We start from the raw sequence: 24,202 nt of genomic DNA on the forward strand, positions 1-24,202 counted from the left end.
ACACGGTGAAACCCCGTCTCCACCAAAAATACAAAAACCATTCAGGCGTGGCGGCGCGCGCCTGCAATCCCAGGCACTCTAAACAAATCTTAAAGATCATCCTCCAACCACGGAGAAGTGACTTGCTCAAGGTCATTCAGCTGCTGAATCTGATCTCTTTGCACAACTCATGATTTTGGGGGATTAAGAAACCAGAGACTTTGGGCTTTATTCAGCACTGCAAATGGCCTGCTAGGTGATCTTGGACAAATCCTGTCATATTACATACCTATCCTCCAAATTTCTCAACCAAACTATAAATGTCCCTTCTTGGTGAAGACTTCCTCAACCCCCTTGGGCAGAATCAGCTGTTCCCAGGATTCTCAGTCCATAGCAGCCTTGTGGTGGTTTATGCAGGAGTTGCCAACCCTCCTCCCTGCAAGCCTCCAACCCACATACTCCATTGCCTGTGGCCCCCAATTGTAGGATGAAGTATGGACCAGTCAGCCCAAGCCTACCCTCAGCACTCCCTTGGCCAAAGCAGTATCTTCGGGGGATGTATCATTAGAACTGGTCTTCAACTCCTCTTTGTCAGGGAAGATAGATAACATTTCATGGTTAAAACCCAACTCCAATCTGGTAAAATTTCAACTCTGTTCTTCTGAGGCCAAAGGCTAGTAGGCCTGAGACACAGAGGGTTCTGGAAGTACCACACTGGGAATTCTACGAGGTGTTCTATGCAAGCCAGTCATGACATTTTAATTCTCTTACCCAGATGTCCTGTGGCTTGGTTGGAATTCCGAACCCAGAAAGTAAAATCCATCACCTGGGATTTTATGAAAATTATCCATGTAATCTTTACCCAAAATTAATAATGACCCTTAGAAAAGGCTCAAGTATGAAAAAGTTAAAGAAAAAGATAAGAGCTGAGACCAAGTAGCTCCCAGAGTTTCTGCCAATGCTTGGCCTTCTTCCCTCTCAGGTGCAAGATGATTGATTATGAAGCAAAGGTTCCAGCTGAGCCTTCAGCCAATCGCCAGCTAACAGGTACTTAGCAAGCACCAACTATGGGCCAGGCAGTGGGAATGCAGCAGGTAACAAGGCAACGTTTCTTCCCCTCATGAAGTTTACAGCTAGGGGATGGGAAAATCAACAAACAAATACATAAAAAGCCACCAATCAGTGGCTCTAAAAGTGCAGCCCCCGGGCCAGCAGTGTCAGCATCACTCAGAAGAAAAGACCCCACCCCAGAGTCAGAAACTGGGCAGCAATCTGTGTTTGAAGCCCTCCAGCAGATTTAATGCACGCTCAAGACTGTGCTGGAAAATGATAAGGCTGTGATTGGGAGTAACTGCGGTGTAATTTCAGACAGGGCAGCCTGTGTAGGACTCTCTAAGGGGTGCCATCTGAACTGAGCTGAAGCCCGAGAGGAGAATGAGCCCGCAATGTGAACAGCCAGGAGAGAGTTCCAAATAGAAGGAAGAGAAAGTGTGAAGGCCCTGAGGTCCAGAAGGGCCTGGTATATTTGGGGTAGAGAAAGGAGCTGGCATAGTGCCTATGACCAACCAGGGCACGTCGTGGGATGGCCTAAAAGGGCCTAAAGCTGGCAGGCCCACATGCTGGTCAGCCTAAATCACAAGCAAACTCTGGGATGTGGGACAGTCGTGGAGCCCTTCTACATAGTCTCTAAAATGAAGGGGCAGACAGGCACGGGGGCCTGTAGTCCCAGCACTTTGGGAGGCCAAGGCGGGTGGATCACCTGAGGTCAGGTATTCGAACACGGCCAACATGGCAAAACCCCATTTCTACTAAAAATATAAAAATTAGCTGGGCCTGGTGGCAGGTGCCTGTAATCCCAGTTACTCAGGAGGTTGAGGCATGAGAATCGCTTGAACCTAGGAGGCGGAAGTTGCAGTGAGCCAAGATCGCACCACTGCACTCCAGCCTGGGTGACAGAGCAAGACTCTGTCTCAAAAATAATAATAATCATAAAGTAAATAAATAAATAATAAAATGGAGGGAAGAACATTCCTAGGCCTGCCTTCCTCCCTGGGCTATTTTGAGAATTCCATGAGCTGGTGGACATGAAAGAATTTGGAGAAGCGAGAGGCAGTGTTCCAGTGGGAATTACTACAATGAAAGGACTCGTGGCAGTAACCGCAGGACCCAGCCTCCATGGGGAGAGGTGGAGACCACAACAGACCACAGGCCAGTGCCGCCTGGCCCCCAGCCACTGTCTGCTCTCTGGAGAGAAATGCGATTGAGACGATCCTGGAAAAAGGATCTGTTGAGGAGGTCTGAGGTCTGAGGTGGGATTTTCCAGAGACATCTGATGGTGGGATCGCTTACTCTCTACCTTGTTGGTCAATCTGGGAGGATTCTTGGCTTCCTAAGGAGCTTGTGTGTTGCTCCAGCTGCTTGCAAACTTCCCCCAGAAATTATAAAGGCAGTGTCAGATTTCTCACAGGACCAGGCCAGGCCCCATCATCACAGTGAGAGCCAATTTCAACCATCCACTGATGCCCGTTTTTCAGGGTCTCGGCAAAGGTCTCATCTCTGTTTTAAGCTTAAAGGAGACTTTGACCAGGACCCTGAGAACACGGAGGTGATGTAATTATGAGGTGACCCAGTAATTAGCCCCTACAGCTTAGACTACATGCAAAATCACTGCCTCAAATGAGAAGATACCATCTCCAAAAGCTGCCTGTCTCCAGAAGCCACCCTTCACCTGGTTGTCATAAGCATCTTTGCATCCTGAGTGGTCAAGGCTGGAGGAAGCCTCACAGATAATGGCCCAGCCCCTCTCATGCAGATGTGAACTGGAGCCCCAGAAAGAGAAGGAACTGGAGCACAACCACCCAGTGAGCTTGTGGCAGTGCTAAGACTAGACTAAGCAGAAATCTCCAAATAGGCTTGTAAACATTTCACTCCCCTGCTCAAAAACCAGCGTTCACAGAATAAAGCCCAAGTCAACTGCATGGAATTCAAGGCCCCACAATCTGGTGGGGAACCTTGAGTGCCAACCTTCTAAGCCTCATCTCTTATTCTGGGCCTGCCCTGCCTACAACCTGTGCCCATGCTGCAGCCACACTGGGTGTCATAGTGTGCAGGTGACCAGTTGACTCATGACCAAGACTGCTCGACATGCAGTGAACTTTCTTGCCTCCATGTCTCTGCCCATGCTATTCCCTAACCCTGACGGCCCTTCCTCGTCTCTGATATAGAAATCCTATTCACTCCTGCAAAGACTTGCTCAAGGCCACCATATGCATTCACATTCCTCGTGGGCACTCCCATAGCACCTGGGACATATTGTTCTCATCAGTCACATCTGACACTGGCTCATGAAGAGAATCTGATGAGTTATGTACACCCCCCCCCCAAAAACCCCACTCACACCCACTCAGCAGAGAGATCCTGAGGGCAGGGACAGCATCTCGTTCATCCTTAGACCCTCCTAGCCCTTGGCAGTGTCTGACACAGAAAAGTGATCAGTCAATATTGTTTAATCAAATGGACGCACAGATATGCAACCCTGTCTGTAGGACAGCTTCTGTGACCAACTCCAGCCAGAGCCAACAAAGTGTCCCATACCTACGTTTGTTGCCATCCAATTTCACTGGGCTACATATAATGATTTGGGTTTCATATTTCCTGCCAACCTACCCGACTCCTGCCAAGAGGCTGTGAACTCGTCAGGGGGTGATGATAGCTGATAAATTATGCCTAGTGTTCCATTATTGGAACACTAAGCATGTGGGAGTTATTTATATCCTCCTGTTCAAGGTCATCACCAAGGTCTGATTGCAAAAATTTTAAAAATTGCAACATCAGACATAAATGGGTTAATCTTTACATGCACAGCTCAGACCTCAACACATAAGTGGTAAATGGATAAATGCATTCCATCAGTGGTCATAAGTTAACCTATGTAGAAACTGTACCTAACATACAATCCATTTCTCTTTCTCATTTGAATCCCATATATATAATTCACTCATGTAGCTTTTCTGCTTATTTAACAAATATTTATCAGGCACTAGAAAAATACTATGGTGAGACCGGGTGTGGTGGCTCACGCCTGTAATCCCAACACTTTGGGAGGCAGAGGTGGGCGGATTGACTGAGCTCAGGAGTTTGAGACCAGCCTGGCCAACGTGGTGAAACCCCGTCTCTTCTAAAATACAAAAAATAGCTGGTAGCACACGCCTGTAGTCCCAGCTACTCGGGAGGCTGAGGCACGAGGATTGCTTGAACCCAGGAGATGGGGGTTGCAGTGAGCCAAGATAGCACCACTGCACAAGAGAAAAAGAAAAAGAAAAAAAAATACAATGGTGAATAAGACAGAAAGCTCTGTTGGGTGGAGAGATGTTAAATAAATAATCACAAATGTGTATTTATCACAGCTATGGAGTGTGAGCTGGAGGATAAGGACAGGGTGCTGTGGTCACTCCTGAGTCCACTCTGAGCTCTCAGTTGCCCCAGCAGTCCTGTCCCATCATACTTCATCCCTGTCCCCGCGGAGAAGGCCACCCCTCACTCAGCTCAGATGCAGAAAACAGATGACCCGTCTTTTTCCCTAATGGAATGAAGCAGAGTCAGGGTTTTTTGTGTCTTCACATTGTTTCATATAATCTCCCTCAAATTCTTAAACCCCTCCTCCCATGGAAACTGTTGAAGATGCCAATTTCGTACTGATTCCGGATGCAAAGTCTGTTCTGTCTGACCTCACTGATTCCTGGGGGACGTGTTAAGACCTGTGAAATATGTAGAGCTCATAAATCAACTCTGGCTAGATTTCCACAAATGTTTTAGTTTGAAAGAAAGTCAGACAGCATTGACAAGACCCCAAGTATTCTGCTTCCCCAGCCCCAACATACCCGCCGGCCCCAGAGTCTGTGGATGCTGGCTGCCTGCAGCAGGGCCCAGCACTGGCTGTCCCCATCTCCCCTCTGGCCCGGCTCCGACAAGCTGGAGGGGAACAGGCGGTCAGTCCTTGACATGTAGTCTGTTGACTGAGGCCCTCTGGAGGGAAGGAATCCTGTGAATGTCCTTTCCCTGCCAGCCCCCAAGGAGACGGCCCAGAGACCCTTCCTCAAGCATGCTCCTCTGTTTCCAAGACAAACAGGAGCCTCGGGATGGTTGTTGGGCTCCAGGGGGTGCCAGTGACATGTAATACAATTGAGTGGTGCCCTCTGGAGTTGTGCAAGGAGCTGGCGCTGGCTGGTGGTGAAGCCCTGGGAGCCAGTCTCCCCCATGGCAGGAAAACAAAGCTGTGGCTTCAAGGTACGAAGGGCACAGCCTCCCACAGAGTTTCCCCTTAAGGAAGGGGACAGTGGACGTGGGTTTCTTTGCAAGTTAATCTGACCGGAAGGTTCTTCACAGGCATCTTTTTCCATTAGCCCATCAGTGCTTCTGTACATTAGATTGCATCTAACACTCACTGAGCGGCCGTGGTGCCCAGCATCTTGCTGGGTGCAGGACAGCCACAGTGACCATGGCCCCAGCCCACAAGGCGCTTAAGGAACAAGGAGACTCTTGGTCACCTTAGTCCCTGCTTGACACCCAGTACAGTGGGAGGAGTCAGCAGAGGGGGTGCTGGAGATGAGTTCTGGGAGACTGATTGAGGAAGGCAGTGGCACTCACTCCCCTCTGGCTAGCCTGGGTTCAACAGTGCCCGCACTCTTCCTTCCTGCCATTCATTCATTCAAAAATCACTCCACGACAGCCTCACTCTGCCAGATGCTGTGGATAAACAGTGGAGGCTGGCACTGTGCCTTTGTCTCAGGAATCCCCCTGCCAGGCACCCCACCCACTTCCCTGAACCCCCGACAGCCATGCCCTCCATTATGAAAGATGAGAGCCTGTGGGCACCTACCTGCCCTCGGTGCACACACCTGGGGCTGCTGGGAAGCCCTGGCCTCTCTGCCTCCATGCTCAAGGCCAGGGCTGGCTGCTGGAGGGAGGCTGTCTGGCTCGTGGGTCTCTCTGATGAGGGGTCAGCCCAGTACCATCAGCACTTCCCCAGTCCCAGCCTGCCAGGCCTGGGCACCACGTGGCCTGTGTGGTACATGTGTCCACAAAGGATGGCAGCCCAATGGATAGGAGAACGAAGGTACCCAGGTAGCTCTTCAGCACTCCCAGAGTCTAAGAGATCCCCAGAGAAAGGCTCAAAAGCTGCCTCTGTGGCCTGCGTGAGGTCAGAGTGGAGACAGAGGGGGAGAAGTGTCAAGACGATCATGAATCGAAAGAGGTCCCTCTTCTTCTCCCTCCCCAACTAATGCTCCTTCCACATACTTCCCCACTTGAGATAAGCAGCCAACAAGCACCTGCCACGTGTCTGACCCTATGACTGGCAGGGACTGCTAAGACATAAAGCAAACAAAGTTGCTGCTCCTATGAGATAAAGAGCTTGCAGGTACGGGGAGTGGACGGGTGGGAGTGACAACGCGATTGCTTAGAGGGTGATGACCTGACTATCCTGCCTTCACTAAGCCTCAAAACATTCCCGGAAGATAAGCATCATTGTCCCATCTTGTAGCTGGGACACACTCAAAGGATTTAAAGCCCTGCGCCATGCAATGGTGCAGTGATAGGATTCAAACCCATGTCTGTGTGAATCTAAGCCCATGCTCGTTCCACTGCATCACGCTCTCTACCACTATTGCCTGGCATCATTGAATTGCTCACTTCAGATCCTTTGAGAAATGAAGATCTCCCTTTTTCCCCCACAAAAGAAATAGCCTGGGCCTATGGGATGATATTTACATGAAGCTGTTGTCATCAACATCAAATAGGATTCCTCATTTATTGTTTCAATCCGTTTTATTCCACTCAGGCACACACTCTCCATAAAATGAATGCCTTGCATTCATATGGCATTTTTACTTCTTTCATTTAATCCATCCCTGATAACATAAACATCTCCCAAATCCCCCAAATCACTCTGTTTCTTGCATTACAGCAGGGTTGGGGGTGTGAGGTGCAGATGCCATGCAGACACCATCCACATAAACAGATAAGAGCGGTGGAGAACATCCACAGAACATCTGTGAATTTCTGTACAGAATCTATGAGTCATTCTGTTCTAGAGTCCTCCAGTGGTGGATTCAACCCACATATATCAAAAGGATTTTGGAAAGAAATCTAAAACTAGCCTTGACAGCAAAAGAGATGGTGTGATCACCTTGCTCCATCTCATCACATTTAGAATGACTGCCCTTCTCTAAGGAGTATCATAGCATGCACCTCCTACTAATTTAAAAGACATGTGCTAAACAGTCAGCTCAGCTCTGGCCCTGGCATTCGAGGCTATTTGCAACCTGGCAGGTAACTTCAACCTCCTGCCCTCCAGGCAGTGCTCTCTGGAGACTTGGTAATGCAGCCACTTTTGCCAGACCAGAGCTGAATGGTCCTGCCATTAAAAAGTCCACACTTCATCCATCCTCTGCAACACCACTCGCTTTTCATACACAACTGGCTAATTCCAGAGTGCAGTAGAAATAAAAGTAACATGACCAGACCAAGGAACATAAGATGAGAGCCAAGAAAAACTTGTAGGTCATTGAAAAGACTGCCACGCTAGACACCGGGGAAGTGACCTACTACACAAAGGCACCAAGGGCTGGGCATGGCCCACCAGTGGGACCCCACCCAGAACATGAGGCCAGCCAGTGCACTGAACCAAGTGGAGACTTGGTAGGGTCCTGGCAGGTGTCAGCAGGCACGTGTGCTGTTGAAACACACGCAACAGAGAAGAGCCGCATCACCTAGGCAATCCAGGTGGGAAAGGGTTAACGAAAAAATTATGTTTCCTAAAGACTGGGAAGATTTAGAATAGTAGAACATTCTTGAGTTGCAGGAAACCTGAGAAATCATCAGAACCAGGGAATTTAAACTTTTTTGTATGTGCCTTGAACCTGTTTGGCAGACTGCTAAAGCCCATGGACTCCCTTCTCAGAATAATGCCTTAAATTGCATAAAATAAAACTCAGAGGATTACAAAAGAAAACAATTGTATTGAAATGCAGCTATCAAAATACTTAAAAAACAAATGTACGGCTGGGCATGGCAGCTCACACCTGTAATCCCAACACTTTGGGAGGCCAAGGAAGGAGGATCGCTTGAGCCCAGGAGTTAGAGACTAGCCTGGACAACATAGCAAGACCCTGTCTCTACAAAAGATACAAAAATTAGCTGGGCGTGGTGGCATGTACTGGTAGTCCCAGCTACTCGGGAGGCTGAGATGGGAGGGTCACTTATGCCCGGGAGGTTGAGGATGCAGTGAGCAGAGATCATGCCTCTGTAATCCATCCAGCTTGGATAACAGAGCAAGACCCTGTCTCAAAACACACACATACACACACACACGTGTGATACAGTGATATAGATACTTCTTTATCAATGCATTAAAAAACAAAATTAGGCAGATCTAGTATCTTCTACGATTTCGAAGTTATAAGCATAAATAAGGTTTCAAAATATTTCAAAATACTTCCAAGTATTTCAAAATAACTGCCACAGCTGTAACGTGATATGTAAATATCTGATTCTCTTGTCAATACCATCCCAGGTACTGCTAATAGTCCTGTGGCCTGTTGCCTACAATGGACAGTAATGCTAAATCTCAATTCAAAGTTAGTGGGGAAAAACATGCTGATAGATCCCTTGATTTCTATCCACAGACCCCAGATTACGACCCTTAGTATAATACCATCCTTTCTTTTTACAGATAATAAAACTTAGGCCAGAGAGGCCAAGTGGCTTTCTCAATGTCACACAGCTAATAAGTAGCAAATCTGGGATCAAAATCCAGTTCTTACTAATGTCTCATCTCATCCCTTTACCACTACAGCATGCTACCTCAATTTAGGCCTTAAAATCATTTCTCTCCAGTTTGTGTTTTGTTTTTAAATAAGTAATACATTCTTCTAACAAATTCAAACAATATACAAATTGCATGGAAAAAATAAACCTTCTACCTTTCTTTAAATACAGTCCTGTCGAAAAATAGACCGATGAACTAGGGCCTTGCTAATTAAAGGGTGGTCCCTGGACCAGCAGCGTGGCATCACCTGGGGGCTTATAAGAAAATGCAGACCCTTGGGGCTCACCCCAGACCTCTTGAGTCAGAACTGCATTTTCCCCAGGTGATTCATGGGCACAGTTACTTTTGGGAACAGCTGTCCTGGACAACTTCCTGGAGTCCTGTCTGTGTTTGGGTCTCCCTGGAAGCACAAGTTAACCCCAACTCCTACTGCTGAAAATTGGCAAGAATTCAACTTTCAACTCCCTAAACGACACATACTGTTAAATCTAATTCCCAGAAGAAAGAATAAAAAATAATAGAATAACAGGACTAGGGGTTTGAAGCAGGAGAAGTCGTCATGGAATGAAGAGATTTGAGATAATGAAAACAATAATTACAGTAACTAACTTAGGAAGCCCCTACGATAAGCCAGCCTCGATGTTAGACAATTCGCATGCATATCTCACTTAATTCTCCAAATTTCCTGTGGCAGTTGGTACTGCTATCCCTGTTTACAGGAGGAAAATCTGAGGTTGAGAGAAGTGAAGCCACTTACCCATCATCCCAGCAATGATAGGGAAAGACTTGCAGCAAGGTGGGAAACCTGGGGAGGCCATGCCCATGAACAAGCTTGCTGGGGCCAATTCACAAAGACATCTGAGCAAACCCAGGTGCAGAACCCCAGCCTCAGTGCGGGTCCCATTTCCTCTCTGGGCCTGCGTAGTCCCAATGCCCTCAGCAGCTAAAGAATCGGTTTCATGGTTTCACGCATTTTCCTCCAGATCTCAGTTTCACGCATTTTCCTTCTGGTCTCAGCCTGAGGACTGAGTTTCAAGTTACAGACCAAGCCAGAGGCCTGTATGAAAAACAAGAAAAGTCTGTTGGAGTGAAGGCCGCCTTCTCCTCCCTAGTTTTTGCTAACCACAGTCCTGTCAACATTAGGGGCTGAGGTTTCTACTTGCCCTGGCCTTTATGCCACATTTGTTCCCACTTCCCACTTTTCTGTCTCACAATTTAAATAATCCCAGGTTCTGCTGCCATTTCCAAGCAGATTCCGAGTGAAGCCATGTCAGGCTCAGCTGGGGAAAGCCCTTTGAGGCCTGCCAGGTAAATGTATACTAGGCTCAGTTTTAGGTCATTTTAAAGGTTTTGAAGAATTAGACGTTTGATGCATTTTCAGACTCTGTGAATCTTCCCATGGCTTATCATCTCAAGACCCTAGCAGCCTTCTTCATGAATCTTTCCCAATTAACGTTTACTATGGGATACTCCACGTAAACACTGGGCAAGGTGTTTGCACATGTTATCTGTGAGACAGGTGTTGTTATGCCCATTTTACAGGTGAGGAAACCAACCCCCGTTCTCACAGGTAGGAAGTGGCCAAACCAAGGTGAGACTCAAAGCCTCTCTGACTTCCAAGTTCCAGTCCCCTCCACCCCAGAAGCCTTCTTATCTCTGCCTTCTCTTTGTACCATCTCAGGAACTCATCAGAGGTTGTTCTGAATTTCAGCTGCTTGTGCTTGTGTTGTGTTTAATCTCCCTTCCTTGTTCACAAGCTCTAGAGAGAGCTCCATGGCCATGCACAACTCCACATCCCCCTCGGTGCCTAGGCCAGAGCCTGGCACCAACAAGGCACTCTGTACACATTGGTTGACTGAAGAAATACTGGCTGGCTTTCAGGAAAAATAACTCAAGAGGAAGCCTCAGACCAACACCACCTACCTTCCAAAAGGATCCCATGTGTTGCTCTCTGCCTGTTTGGGCGCCCTGATCAACAACAATAACAAAAATCCTGGACTAGAAGAGAGAATCAAAATATTGCTTGTAATTTCACAAATGGCCGGGATTTCTGCAGTCCCCGGAGTAGCAGGGCTCTAGAAAAGGCTGCTTTCTCAGCCGCAAAATATTTCACAAACATGAGTTACTGATGGAGTCCCTACATTTGCCACTGAGCCAAGCTGGTTAGCAAAGCTAGAACTTGGAATGTCCACCCAGAGAGATGACAAGTTGAGCCCCCAAGGGAATGAGTTGACAGACTTGAGTGGCAACCACATTCAGGGACCCGGTCTTAGAGGCAGCGTGCCATGAGAGGAAGGTTCCTGAATGGGAGTCCACATCTTGGGTGCCCCAGCCACTCGGCACCAACTCACCCCACTCTCTGAGGGTTCAGCACCACACCATCCTCAGCCCCACACCATCCTTCTCTGGGATATCTATGTGGCCAGCTCAGAACTCTACGTATGCATTTGATTTGGCCTCTGTCTGGGTCTTGATTGTGAGCTGTTGGGTGAGGCTCTCCTCCAGCAGCCCCTCCCTGCTTACCAGTTAACCATGTCTGTCTGGCTCTCCCTCCCCTGAGAATCTGGTCACCAGATCTCCCAAGGGTCCAGGATCTGGGTGACACACTCTAATGAGCCATGAGTCCCATCATTGTCATGCCAAGATGCCAGTTTTCTGAACAACACAAAACTTGCTTGGCTCGTGGACTATAATTCTTAAGTCACTGTTCACTCTGTCTGCAGAAGTGTCCAAGTGCTCCAACTGTACATCTAGGGGCCTGTGGACTCAAACCTAAGGCCAAACATTGTTCCAAAAGGGCAGGGTCTAGTCACCTCCAAAGTAGAACCAAAAACAGAAAAACTGAGGAGGAAGCTCTGAGGGACTGGCCACCCAGGCACTGAGCCCGGCCCCACCCAGCCCATGGAAACAGGCATGGCCTCATGTGGCACCAAGGGATGAGAGTGCTTCCTTGAAAGTGGGTCCAAACCCTAGAAAAAGTAAACCGCAGTGAAACGGGATGCTCATTGGCCTCCCCAAGGCAGACTGTCTTATACTTTATGAGAAGAAATCAGTGCATGAAGAGGGCAAAAGATCAAAGACGTTACCTTCAAAATAGCCTGCCCAAAAATTTAACCTGAATTGGATCAACTCACTAGATCTATTAGCAGCTTACAAGAAAATATAGGGGAGGAAGGAATAAGATAACCCGCGCACCGGCAAGAGTGCAATCAGCCACCTCCGAAACGTATGAAATTCTACAGAACAAGCAGCTCAGCCTCTTCAACAAATAAGTGGCCAGGGAAATAGTAAAGACTAAAAGACATTTAAGAGACTTGTCAACCAATGCAATTTGCAGAACTTGGATGGATCTGATTCCAACAAACCAACAGACAACAGGCTGTTGAGATGGCTTCATATGCATGGCCCCTTTGGGGCTCTTTGGGGCTCAGCTTGTCAGACCTCTGGGTGGATATTCCAAGTTCTGGCTTTGCTAACCAACTTGGCTCAGTGGCAAATGTAGGGACTCCAATAACTAATGTTAGTGAAACGTTTTGTGGCTGAGAAAGCAGGATTTTGTTAGAGCTATGCTACTCCGGGGACTGCAGAGATTCTTCTGGCCATTTGTGATGAAATTGCAAGGCATTTATGAGACAATCAGAGAGATTTGAACACTACCTGGATACTTAATGATAAAAAGAGATTATTATTGACTTCTGTAGGTTTGATAATGGTATTGTTTTTTGGAAGTTTTTTTTTATTTTAATTTTTTATTTTTTTGAGGCAGAGTCTCACTCTGTCGCCCAGGCTAGAGTGCAGTGGCAGAAGCTTGGCTCACTGCAACCTCTACCTCCTGGGTTCAAGCGATTCTCCTGCCTCAGCCTCCCAAGTAGCTGAGAATACAGGTGCATACCACCACACCCAACTAATTTTTGTATTTTTAGTAGAGGCGGGATTTCGTCATGTTGGCCAAGCTGGTCTCGAACTCCTGACCTCAGGTGATCCACCCACCTCGGCCTCCCAAAGTGCTGGGATTACAGGCATGAACCACCGTGCCTGGCCTTAAATTTGTTTTTGTAAAGAATTTCTTTATCTCTTAGAGATAATTCTGAAGTCTTTAAGGATGAAATTATATAATGTCTGGGATTTGCTTTAAATTAATGCACTGAGTAGAGTGTAAAGAAGAAAGGAGATTATGCCTGTGCTGATAACTACAGAAGTTGGGTAATAAGTAGGTAGGTGCTTACTATGTTCTTTCTACTTTTGACTAGGTTCAAAATTTTATAGAGCAAAAAGTTTCATTAAGAAAAAAAAAGAGAAAGAGAGAGCTGGGTGCCATGGCTCACACCTGTAATCCCAGCATTGTGGGAGGCCGAGGCATGAGGATTGCTTGAGTCCAGGAATTCGAGACAAGCCTGAGTAACATGGCAAAACCCTGTCTCTACCAAAAAAATACAAAAATAAGCCAGGCATGGTGGCACATGCCTGTAGTCCCAGCTACTTGGGAGGCTGAAATGAGAGGATCACTTGAGCCCAGGAAGCAGAGGTTGCAGTGATCGAGGAGCATGGTGGCACACGCCTATAGTCCCAGCTACTTGGGAAGCTGAAATGGGAGGACCGCTTGAGCTGAGGAGGCAGAGGTTGCAGTGACTGTGCCACTGCACTACAGCCTGGGTAACAGCCAGACCCTGTCTCAGAAAACAAAAATAGCAAGAGAAGGACTTTGTTTTTAATCCTGATTTCAGCACTGACTCTGAGCACCCTTGAACAAATCTATACCTCACTGAGCCTGTTTTCTCATTCAAAGCCTGAATCGTTCAAATCATGACTCGGCCCCTCACTTGCTGTGTGACTTTGAACAGGTTTCTTAGCTTCTCTGCTTCGGTTTCCTCATGGGTACAATAGGAATGATAATAGTTTTACCTTGTAGGTGGTTATGAGGATCAAGCGCATTAATTATTGTAAAGGTCCTAGCACACAAGTACTATCCAAGTGTTTGATATTATTACCACTGCTGCAGTGGATGTTACTGTTGATCACTATTTTTATTTTGATGAAGAGGACAAGACACCTTTGGAGATGTTTCCTCCTCTCCTAGAACATTAAAGTTTCAGAAATGTTTCCGAAGTCTCCCTGACTTACCCACTGCTCATGCAATGCCTCCTCCACAGGATCAGAGCTGTGCTCTGGAAAACACCCACATTCTCAGGGCAGTGACACCTCCACAGTCACCTCCTTGTCTTTTCTCAATGATCCCCCCATCTGGTTTCCTTCCCTCCCACCTTCCGCCATGGTGCCTTGCTTCCCTTCCACCTGCTCCCAGGCCCACCTCTCTTCCATCCCAGTTCTTGGAAGGAGCAGTAGGTAGAAAGAGTCTCGCTTTCCCATCCCTTCTCTTACTTCCCCCAACCCCCACAATGCCAGCTCTTCACAATACGCAGAGGGACCTCAGCGAGGGCCATTTGAAAGCCTTCTGTAAAACCAGGAAACCATGGGGTGGGGTGAAGGGAAATTAGAAAGAACTCAGAACTTATGAATGCATAATGCTGAACTTTTTGGAAATGGATGGGCCTGGTGCCAGTCCTCACTAGGGCTCCTAGATTGTATTCTCCTTACAAAAGGGCCATTATGAAAGTTCCGCATCTCCCGTGTGACAGGTTCAGAGCCATAAATGGCATGACGTCAGAGGGACCAAGGGAGGAATAGGTTTCCCAGCCATGTCCTGATTGTCAAGGGCACTGGGACCCTGGAAAGAGGTTTAGGGGAAGGAGGGAGACACTTTGGAGAAACCTGCAGCAGTTCCCAGCTGTTCTGCAAAAGGGGCCGCTGAGCTTGCCCAAGGCATCAGCTAGAGCTGTCTACACCACGACCACCCAAGGCCCCCTGCCTAAACCACAGAGTGCCTCGAAAGAATCATTACATCCTCTTCCTCACCTCAAGACATGTAAGGGCTAATCACTTGGATTATCCAGCCCCCACGTGACATCCTGGAAGAGCAGCACCTCCCACCTCTATCTCTGCATTTTCTTTTGGGATCATTTCTTTTCTACCAGATAGGAGAGGTCATTTCCTATAGTTAGGAGATTGTAGACAGGGGAGAAGTTAGGGGAGCTGGCTGGCATCCTACCTCTGTAATTACCTAACTGGTTGGAGTCCACACTCTCCTTTCTACAAAATAAAGAGGTTGAAGTTAAAGATTGGTAAAAAAGTCCCTTCCAGTTACAAAGTTCTTTCCTCCTGATGCTGGTTATAAGGAAGCATGTTACCATCTTCTCCACCAAAGCTGGCTTGACTGGACCCTGCGCTCATTCCCTTTGCACATTCATCTACGTTTAAGGTAAACATTAACCAGCTCTCTCTCTCTCACTCTTTCTCTCTCCCCCCGCCAACACACACAGAGACCACACCCCTTAAGACCAGCGAAAATGTGGAAGTTTGGGTTCAAGCATACCCAGTGTTCCCTGGTAGTTCTGAAGACACTTGTCTGCATATTATTTATGTGTATTCAAATGAGAATGCACACTCCTTCACATAAGCTTATAGAAGACACCTTAAATTAACCAACACAGCTTCCCTAATAGTGGGTTATACAGCTCAACACTCCAGAGCCCTGAAATGGAACAAACAAAATCTTGGGACAAACAAAAATGGGAAAAACAAAAAACAAAATGGGACAAACAAAAATCTTGCTAGACCAGTGGTCTCTCAAACTTTTGGGGTAGAGAAAAAAAATATTAAAACTTCAATTCATATATATATTTTCTTAAGAGACAAGGTCTCGCCATGTTGCCCAGGCTGGAATGCAGTGACTATTCACAGGCGCGATCATAGCACACCACAGCCTCGAACCCCTGGGCTCAAGTGATCTCCCCCTTCACCCTACTGAGTAGCTGAGACTACAGGCACGTGCCACCACTCCCAGTTTCATATTTATTTTTATCTCATCCTTTTAAATTTCATATTTCTTATGTGAAGTTTATATTCTGCAATCCATATTAGTATGAAAGGGTATGTATATAATTTATAAATATCCATATAATGGGGATCCAGGCTCAAAAAGATTTTGCAGATGGGATGCACGATCAAAAAGTTTAGAGCTTTCACTCTATACACCATCTTCCAGAGCTGGAGATTTTGGTCTGACCACAGCTAAAGGGACCAGGGAGGATCCTAGGTAACTCTCCTCCAAGGCCACGCTGGCCAACAGAACCTAAAGCTCTCTAGGGCACTGGTCACACCCCTTGCCAATTCCTTTGTGCCTGCTTCTTCCCAGAGGTCCATTCTTGCTATGAGTTCCTATCAGTGAGGCTCCTTTTGGTCAAAAGCACATTAGTTCCAACTCACGTAACCTAATTTTCTTTCCAGAACAGTTGGCCCTGCCCTTCAAGGCTTCGTCCATTGCAGAAGCACATGTTCCAATCAAGGGTGCGGGGGCTGAGGACAGAGCTTTGGCCCTTTCTAGATCTTCCTCTGAGATTTACTTACTGTAATAAGTCTGACCAGATGTATTTGTTATTTGAGAAAATATTACCTTGGTCTTTAAATATATAGATGAGTTAAAGATAGATACAGATAGGTAGATAGATAGATGAAAATAAAATAAAGAAAAAAATTGGTTTTCTGGAGAACTGTGAACAAAACAGCAAAATAACCTCCCTGGTTGGGCAGGAACCCAGAGATACAGGCTGCTAAGAGTGAAATAAGTATGCAGAGAGTAAGTCATTGTTTCACTGGTGCATTGAATGGCAACTAACAACCCATTTGGGGTGAGCATGCCAGATACAGACGATGTCTTCACCAAAGCACAGCAGAGAGGAACAAAAGGCTGGGCTACTCACCCACACATTGGTTGCTTTCATCCATCTGGTATCCAAAGCGGCATATAAGAGGCCTGGAGATCGTGGGATAGTTTGGAGCTGAGAGTGGTGGGGCAGCTGCTGGGTACGGACCTGAGTAGGGGGTCGAATAGGGGTTCGAGTAGGGCCCTCGATACACGGGGTTTGTTCGGGGAATGCATAAATACCCGCCATTTTGGTTAACACACATCATGTCTCCTCGGCAGGCCTCGGGGATGGTCCGGCATTCATCAATATCTGGAAGGCACAGAAAGGACAAGCATTAGTGGCTCCCCAGCTGCGTTGTGTCCGGTGCATATTTAAGAAGAACTTGGTACCAGGCGTGGAGGAAGCACTCCCAAACACCTAGGGCGGTCCCAGCTCATCACGGGAAGGTACCCCTAAATGTTGGCTGAAGTGAATCAAAGTAACCAGTGTCACCCAAACATCAGCCTTTCAAATACCACCATCATGATTTTGACCATATCTACAAAAACCTTGCTATAGTTTGAATGTCCCTCCAAAACTCATGTTGAAACTTAATCCCCAGTGTTGCAATATTGAGTGGTGGGGCCTTTAAGAGGTGATTGGATCGTGAGGGATGTACTCTCATGAATGGATTAATCTACTCATAGATTAATGGGTTAATGGGTTATCTTGGAAATGAAACTGGTGGCTTTCTAAGAAGAGGAAGAGAGACCTGAGCTAGCAGCCCAGGCCCCTCACCATGTGATGCCTTGCATACTTCGGAACTCTGCAGAGAGCCCCCACCAGCAAGAAGGCCCTCACCAGATGGAGATCCTCAACCTTGGACTTCTCAGCTTCCACAATTGTGAGAAATAAATTCCTCTTCTTTATAAATTACCCAGTTTTAGATATTTAGGTATAAGCAACAGAGAACGGACTAAAACCTGTACTATCATTTGCACATACTCTTTCTTTAAATAAGCCCATATTTGAAGCCCAAATAAATGTATGTTTAAAATCTTACATGACTACAACAAGTGAAAACTAGCATAAGTAGAAGGTAACAGTAAAAATAAATATACACTATTAAAATAAAGAGTGTTTATCTGCAGGTGTACCATCTAATACGTCAAGGATCCTCGTGTGCACATACTACACTCTGAAAATACTAGGATGGGCCTAACAATTGTCTCCGCTTCTACTTCAAGTAACAGTGGTCAGGGAGAAAGAGTCTCTTGCATCAGGAAAGACAAGGCTTAGCCTGGGCACAGTGGCTCGTGCCTGTAATCCCAGCACCTTGGGAGGCGGAGGCAGGTGGATCACCTGAGGTCAGGAGTTCAAGACCAGCCTCCCAACATGGTGAAATCCCATCTCTACTAAATACCAAAAATTAGACGGGTGTGGTGGCGCATGCCTGTAATTCCAGCTATTTGGGAGGTTGAGGCAGACGAATCGCGTGAACTCGGGGGGCAGAGGTTGCAGTGAGCTGAGATTGCGCCATTGCACTCCAGCCTGGGCAACAAGAGGGAAACTCCGTCTCAAAACAAAAGCAAAAACAAAAAAAAAAAGAAAAGAAAAAAAAAGAAATGCTTGACTGAGAGCTAGTTGCTTGTTAAGAAAGCAGAGCTTTGCTTCCAAGTCAGCTCTGTGCCAGCCAACAAGGCCCATTTCCAGCCAGGCTGGGCTCTGCTTGTTATGTCTGGAAGGGGAGAGGTGTACTCTCTAGAAAATCAGCCTTGCTAGGGTACAGATAGGGGAGGCCTGAACTGTGGCTCCAGCGAGCAGCAGACATGATCCCGTATACCGAGCCATGTCACCAGCCTTGGAGTCTGCTCTGTGCGGGGCTAGAGACTGGAGACCACATGCCTGCACCCAACAACTCACCCCCAGCATCTCATCTGAGAAACTCACACCAATCCTACCAGAGGAAAAAGCAACGGCAAGGTGCAGAACTCAACAGCCTGTTCTCCAGCTTGAAGCCCAAAGCCATCGCTAAAATGGGGGGCCAGAAAAGAAGGCCACTGCCCCACTCTTGATTCCTCATCAAATCTTCAAATCAAAACACCTTACTTTAAAATCAAAATGTAAGCCCAGATTTCCCAGGACATGGTTTTATTCCTCACCGTTCATCGGTTTTTCAAACCATCTATCTCCCCTCTGGAGCATGGCTGACATGAGCTCAGAGAAGACAAATGATTTTTCCTGAATTAAATATAATTTAAAAGCTAAATACTTCCCCTAAGATGGGGGCAAGTAGGGCTGTCTTATTCTGTTCATATACCCTATGCTCTGTCAACAACAAACTATTCCATGTCTGAGTGTCCTTTCCACACCTGCTCCTTGTTCATGCTGTTCCTTCTACCTGGAATGGCATTTCTTAGGATCCTATTCATCTTTCAATACCCAATTCAAATGTGACCTCCATTAATTCTGTTTGTTTTTTTTTTTTTTTTTTTGAGACAGAGTCTCTCTCTGTTGCCCAGGCTGGAGTACAGTGGTGCGATCTCAGCTCATTGCAACCTCTGCCTCCCAGGTTCAAACCATTCTCCTGCCTCAGCCTCCTGAGTAGCTGGGGCTACAAGCACGTGCCACTACACCTGGCTAATTTTTTTGTATTTTTAGTACAGACAGGGTTTCACCATGTTGGCCAGGCTGGTCTCGCACTCCTGACCTCAGGTGATCCACCCGCCTCGGCCTCCCAAAGTGCTGGGATTACAAGCATGAGCCGCCGCACCCGGCCCCATCAATGCTTTATTGACCCTGGACATAATCACTCTCCCCTCTTCTTTTGCAGAGTCCATTGCAAAAGATGGCATGCTAAGAGAATGCCCCCTACAAACACTCCAAAATCTCCTCTTCCTAGTCCTCAGAACCTGTGAATATGTTGGGTTACATGGCAAAGGGGAATTAAGGCAGCAGCTGGAATTAAGCTTACTAAGCAGCTGACCTTGAGATGGGGAGGTTATCCTGGATTTTCTGGGTGGGCCCGATATATTCACAGGAGTTCTTAAAAGTAGAAGAAGAAGAGGCTGATTGGTCAGAGAGATGCTACAACAGAAAAAGAAGAGATTCAAAGTGAGAAACGCTTGACTCGCTGTGTTGGCTTTGAGGATGAAGGGAGGAGCCGCCAGCCAAGGAAAGCAGGAGGCTTCTAAAAGGTAGGAATTGCCCGCCACTGACAGTCAGCAAGGAAACAGAACCTCAGTCCCACGACCACAAGAAACTCAATTCTGACAACAACCAGAAGGGAATAAAAGTCCCTTAGAGCCTCCAGAAGAGCACACAACCCTACTGATATGTTTATTCTGGTGGAGACTCAAGTCAAACTTCTGACCTACTGAACTGTAAAATCATACATTGGTGTTTAAGCCACTAAGTTGTTGCTAATTTGTTATGGCAGCCCTAGGAAACACCAATCCAATAGAAAACTTCAAGAGAATAGAGATCAATTCTTTCACCCCTCTCAGTGCTTAGCTCAAGGCCAGGCACAAAGAAGGTGATCAATAAAAGGGCACCACTGACCTCAGTCATTCCATTTCACTGTGTTCTCCCATGGGCATGGCTAATCATTGAACAACAGAGAAAGAAATAGCCCTGCAACTGGGCTGAATGCCTCCACCCCAATGAAGGATCCGCAGTGGCTCATACCTAAACACTGTCCTGACTGGCGATCCAGGTCAAAGCCATTCGTGCACTGTGCCTGCAGGAAAGGAGAGAGGAGAAACAGGCAAGGTCATTTCACACCGTAAAAGTCTTATTGCTGCAACACAGAAAGTTGGGGAAATGGAGCAAAAAAGAGAGGCCTCCAAAATACCAATACCTGTATTATAACCCCTATTTGTTCTTCTAAAATTTTTCCTTGTAATTATTTTATACTTAGAACTACTTTCTAAACTCCCCACACTAGGCCAGGCACAGTGGCTCATGCATGTAATCCCAGCACTTTGGGAGGCTGAGGAGGAAGGATTTCTTGAGCCCAGGATTTTGACACCACCCTCAAGACCCCATCTCTATGTTTTTAGAAAAACTTTATTAAAAAAATAAACTCCCTGCACCATTGCTTCATAGCTCCCATTTTTAGCAGACAGTTTTCAGGTTTTTTAATGCTGTAGTTATGAAAAGCAAGAGGAATCATATCTGCTGAGCCTAATGTGGCATGCTCCCTGTTCATCCTCTTTCTGGGAATGAATAAGACTGCTTTTAAGGGCAATGACTCTTTCTTTAGGTGCAACCTCGCCTTCAAAGTGCTGAATATGAGTTATTTGCCCCCATGAAATCCTCTACCTGATTTTGATGTCTGTACATAAATAAAAGCTACACAGAGATGCGGTCAGTTTTCTAAGAAAAGTTGAATTGAATACATTTCTCCATTTTAACCTCAGCAAGATGACACAAAGATGCTTCCAGAAAGAGATAGATCTCAACAATCCCAGAGGGTTGTAGCTTTTACATACAACTTGAGCTACAAGTTTATGTACTTAAAAAAAAAAATGTGTTGGGTGGACTCTTCAGGAAAACCCTGGGGCCTGACATTTTCTAGGAGCTCCCATCCCTGGCCTTTTCTACAGCTTCGGAGGTTGGGCTTCCCTGAGCTGTTGGTTGATTTGCGGAGATGATGTATATGGCCTGCATTCCCAAGAGAGGGTTCAGAGGTCCCAGGGAGTTGGGGCAAAGGAAGTGGAACAGACGAGCCAGGAAGCTGTGCCGGGAAGCTGGGAGGCCAGGAGACCCAGGTTCCAGCACTGGTTGTCAAGGACTGGCATAGGTGCAAGTCTGCTGGACCAGGGCACGGCTTCAAATTCTCACTCTAGCCCGTACTCTCTGCATAACTTTTCTATGCCTCAGTTTCCCCATCTGTAAAATGGGGCATAAACGTAGTTCAAAATGGTGGTAAGGACGATGTATGTTAATCTATATAAAGTGCCTAAAGTGCAGTAAACACGACCCTGAACCTCTGCCCTCGGGGCCTACCTGTCTTCATGTGTACACCATGAGGCTGCCTTAGAAAACCCCAAAGTCTAAAATTCTTTGTTACTCTTCTCAAGATCCTTCCCATTGCCAGTGGCCTGAATATGCTTCAAAATTCTTAATATGAAGAGAGAAAATGCTCCTCTACCTGCCTGCAGCCCTCAGCCTGCTCAGAGATAGGGCTTCTCTCATTTCTTTCCTGAGCCAGAGACACAGAGAGGCCACTCGGAGTTTTCAGGAGGGATCTGCCCACATTTCAGGGCTGACACACAGGGGTCCATCTCTCCTGTTACTTAAAATAATGTCCAGGATGCTGCAAGCTTCTTCCAGAACCCCTAAGGCCCTGAGCCTGGCCTCACCCACCCCCTTCTTACTCCTCTGAGGGGTTTCGGCCCAGGGATGGGCCCTCGTAGGTTTGGAGCTGAATTGCGCAACACTGCATGCTGGGATGTTTGGGTAACACCCATTTCCTCTCCCACCTCCTCCAGGAGGGGTGTGTCTGTGGCAACACATGCAGACCCGTGGGGGTCCTCAGGTGCCATTGCCCAGAAACACTACAGCATATTTTACTTTTCAACACTGAAGGTAGGTTGAGGCCTGCTGTGAGGGGCACAAATGAGGCCATGTGATCTGATTAAAAATGGATGCTGGGCTTAATACCTAGTGATGAGTTGATAGGTCCAGCAAACCACCATGGCCCACATTTACCTTTGTAACAAACCTGCACATCCTGCACATGTACCCTAGAACTTAAAATAGAAGAGTCTTGGACTGGGAGTCAGGAAACTGAGTACCAGCCCCAGCCTTATCACTTACAAGTCATGTCACCTGGGCCAAGTCTCACTTTCTCTGAGCTTCCACTGGTTAACCTCTGAGAATGAAGAGCTCAGATGAGGTCAACTGTAAAGCCACTCCCACCCCCACAAACCTAGGGTTCCATAGCGCAAGGCTGGACTCCCTCACCCCGGTTTTTAATACGCTTGTAGATATTTTTTAAAAATAAAAATCTTACCTGTGCATTCCCAGGGCTTGGAAGACAGAGAGCCAGAATGGTAACAGTGAGTATCCTGTGGAGGTGAAAAGTCAAATATAAACGCCCAAGACAGATTCAGGTCTAGGGGAGTGTGGGTCGCATGCAGCCCGTGACATGTTAACGGTGGTATCACCTTGGGCTTGTATGGGACGGGGTGTGCTCCAGGGAGGTCATGGTGATTCCAGACACTGTAACCACCCAAGCAGAACCACACTTCTCCTACTTGCCTCCTACGTTGGGATAATGTGTTAGATCACACTTTTCAATAAAGGGTTTGGCTGCTAAAAAAAAAAAAAAAAAAAAAAAAGCTAAGGTCAGGTGCGGTGGCTTATGCTTGTAATCCCAGCACTTTGAGAGGCTGAGGCAGGAGGATTGCTTGAACCCAGGAGTTTGAGACAAGCCTGGGCAACATGGTGAAACCCCATTTCTACAAAATTAAAAAAAAAAATTAACTGGGCGTGATAGCACGAGCCTAAAGTCCCAGCTACTCAGGAGGCTGAGGTGGGATCACCTGAGCCCAGGGGGTTTGAGGTTGCAGCGAGCTGAGATCATACCACTACACTCCAGCCTGGGTGACAGAGTGAGACCTTGTCCTTCTCCCACCCCCTAAAAAAGCTAAAACCTCCCACTATGGTATTAACCAGTTCCTTGGTCTTTATTCTTTATGCAAGATGTGCTTGACTTTTGAACATCTTTATGCTGACATGATTACAGAGTGAATAAGCCATCATCATGCCCCCAAACAATGAAAGGAAAAGAAAATGAGAACGTGAGGCACTTTGAGTGGCACCAAAGAAAGGTGTCACAGGAAGTCACTGAACCAGAGCATTGAGTCTACATGCTTGAAAATCTCCCGTCAGTGGATGGGTTGGGGTGGCCCAGTCCCCTGAAGAGTGTTGTCTGCGGGAACTGCTGCCAGCAGGTCCTGATGAAGGAAAGGACTCGGGGAACCTGCGCAGCCCAGGGAAATGAAACCCGTGGGAAAACAGGAGGAGGAGTTATGCACCCAGGGGCTCAGCTCTGCCATGCACAAGCCAGTGATGCTCTGGGAGCCTGCAACTCTTCCCTTCGCCACGCACAGGCTTTAATCCAGTAAGATTGTGGCCAGCAAGATTGCTTTAAACATACAAAATCTGGCCGGGCGCGGTGGCTCTCGCCTGTAATCCCAGCACTTTGGGAGGCCGAGGCAGAAAGATCACCTGAGTTCAGGAGTTCGAGACCAGCCTGGCCAACATGGTGAAACCCTGTCTGTCTACTAAAAATACAAAAATTTGCCGGGCATGGTAGTACATGCTCTGAGACAGAGCGAGACTCTGTCTCAAAAAATAAAAATAAAATAAAAATACAAAATCTCTACTACTTCACACTCATGAGGCTATTAAAAAATGGAAAAGAGCAAGCGTTAGGGAGGATGTGGAGAAAGTGAAACCCCTGTGCACTGTTGGTGTAAATATGGTGTAGTCTGTATGGAAAACAGTATGATGACTCCCAAAACACTAAACATAGAATTTCATGTGATCCAGCCATTCTACTTCTAGGTATGTACCCTCAAAAAATTAAAAGCAAGGACTTGAAACAGGTATTTGTAAACCTGTGTTCATAGCAGCATTATTC

The 24,202-nt window shown here is 46.9% G+C and overlaps 1 protein-coding gene across 10 annotated transcripts in view; it reads right to left on the reverse strand.

Annotated features, from left to right (window-relative positions):
- FBLN5 (fibulin 5) overlaps positions 1–24,202 on the reverse strand; it is an 83,132-nt gene that overhangs the window by 55,451 nt on the left and 3,479 nt on the right. For 8 of the 10 annotated variants that reach the window (XM_063652011.1, XM_063652009.1, XM_063652007.1 and 5 more), the window contains exons 2-4: positions 22,568–22,622; positions 20,236–20,287; positions 16,624–16,878 (exon numbers count right to left, since the gene is read on the reverse strand). In XM_063652011.1, coding sequence (XP_063508081.1) covers positions 16,624–16,878; positions 20,236–20,287; positions 22,568–22,622 — 362 coding nt within the window. Of the gene's footprint in view, positions 1–16,623; positions 16,879–19,534; positions 19,636–20,235; positions 20,288–22,567; positions 22,623–24,202 lie in introns of those variants that run through there. The other 2 variants (XM_063652012.1, XM_063652010.1) reach the window with 1 other exon arrangement.

This window comes from Pongo pygmaeus, chromosome 15 (genome assembly GCF_028885625.2).
Source record: "Pongo pygmaeus isolate AG05252 chromosome 15, NHGRI_mPonPyg2-v2.0_pri, whole genome shotgun sequence".
NCBI classification, from domain to species: domain Eukaryota; kingdom Metazoa; phylum Chordata; class Mammalia; order Primates; family Hominidae; genus Pongo; species Pongo pygmaeus.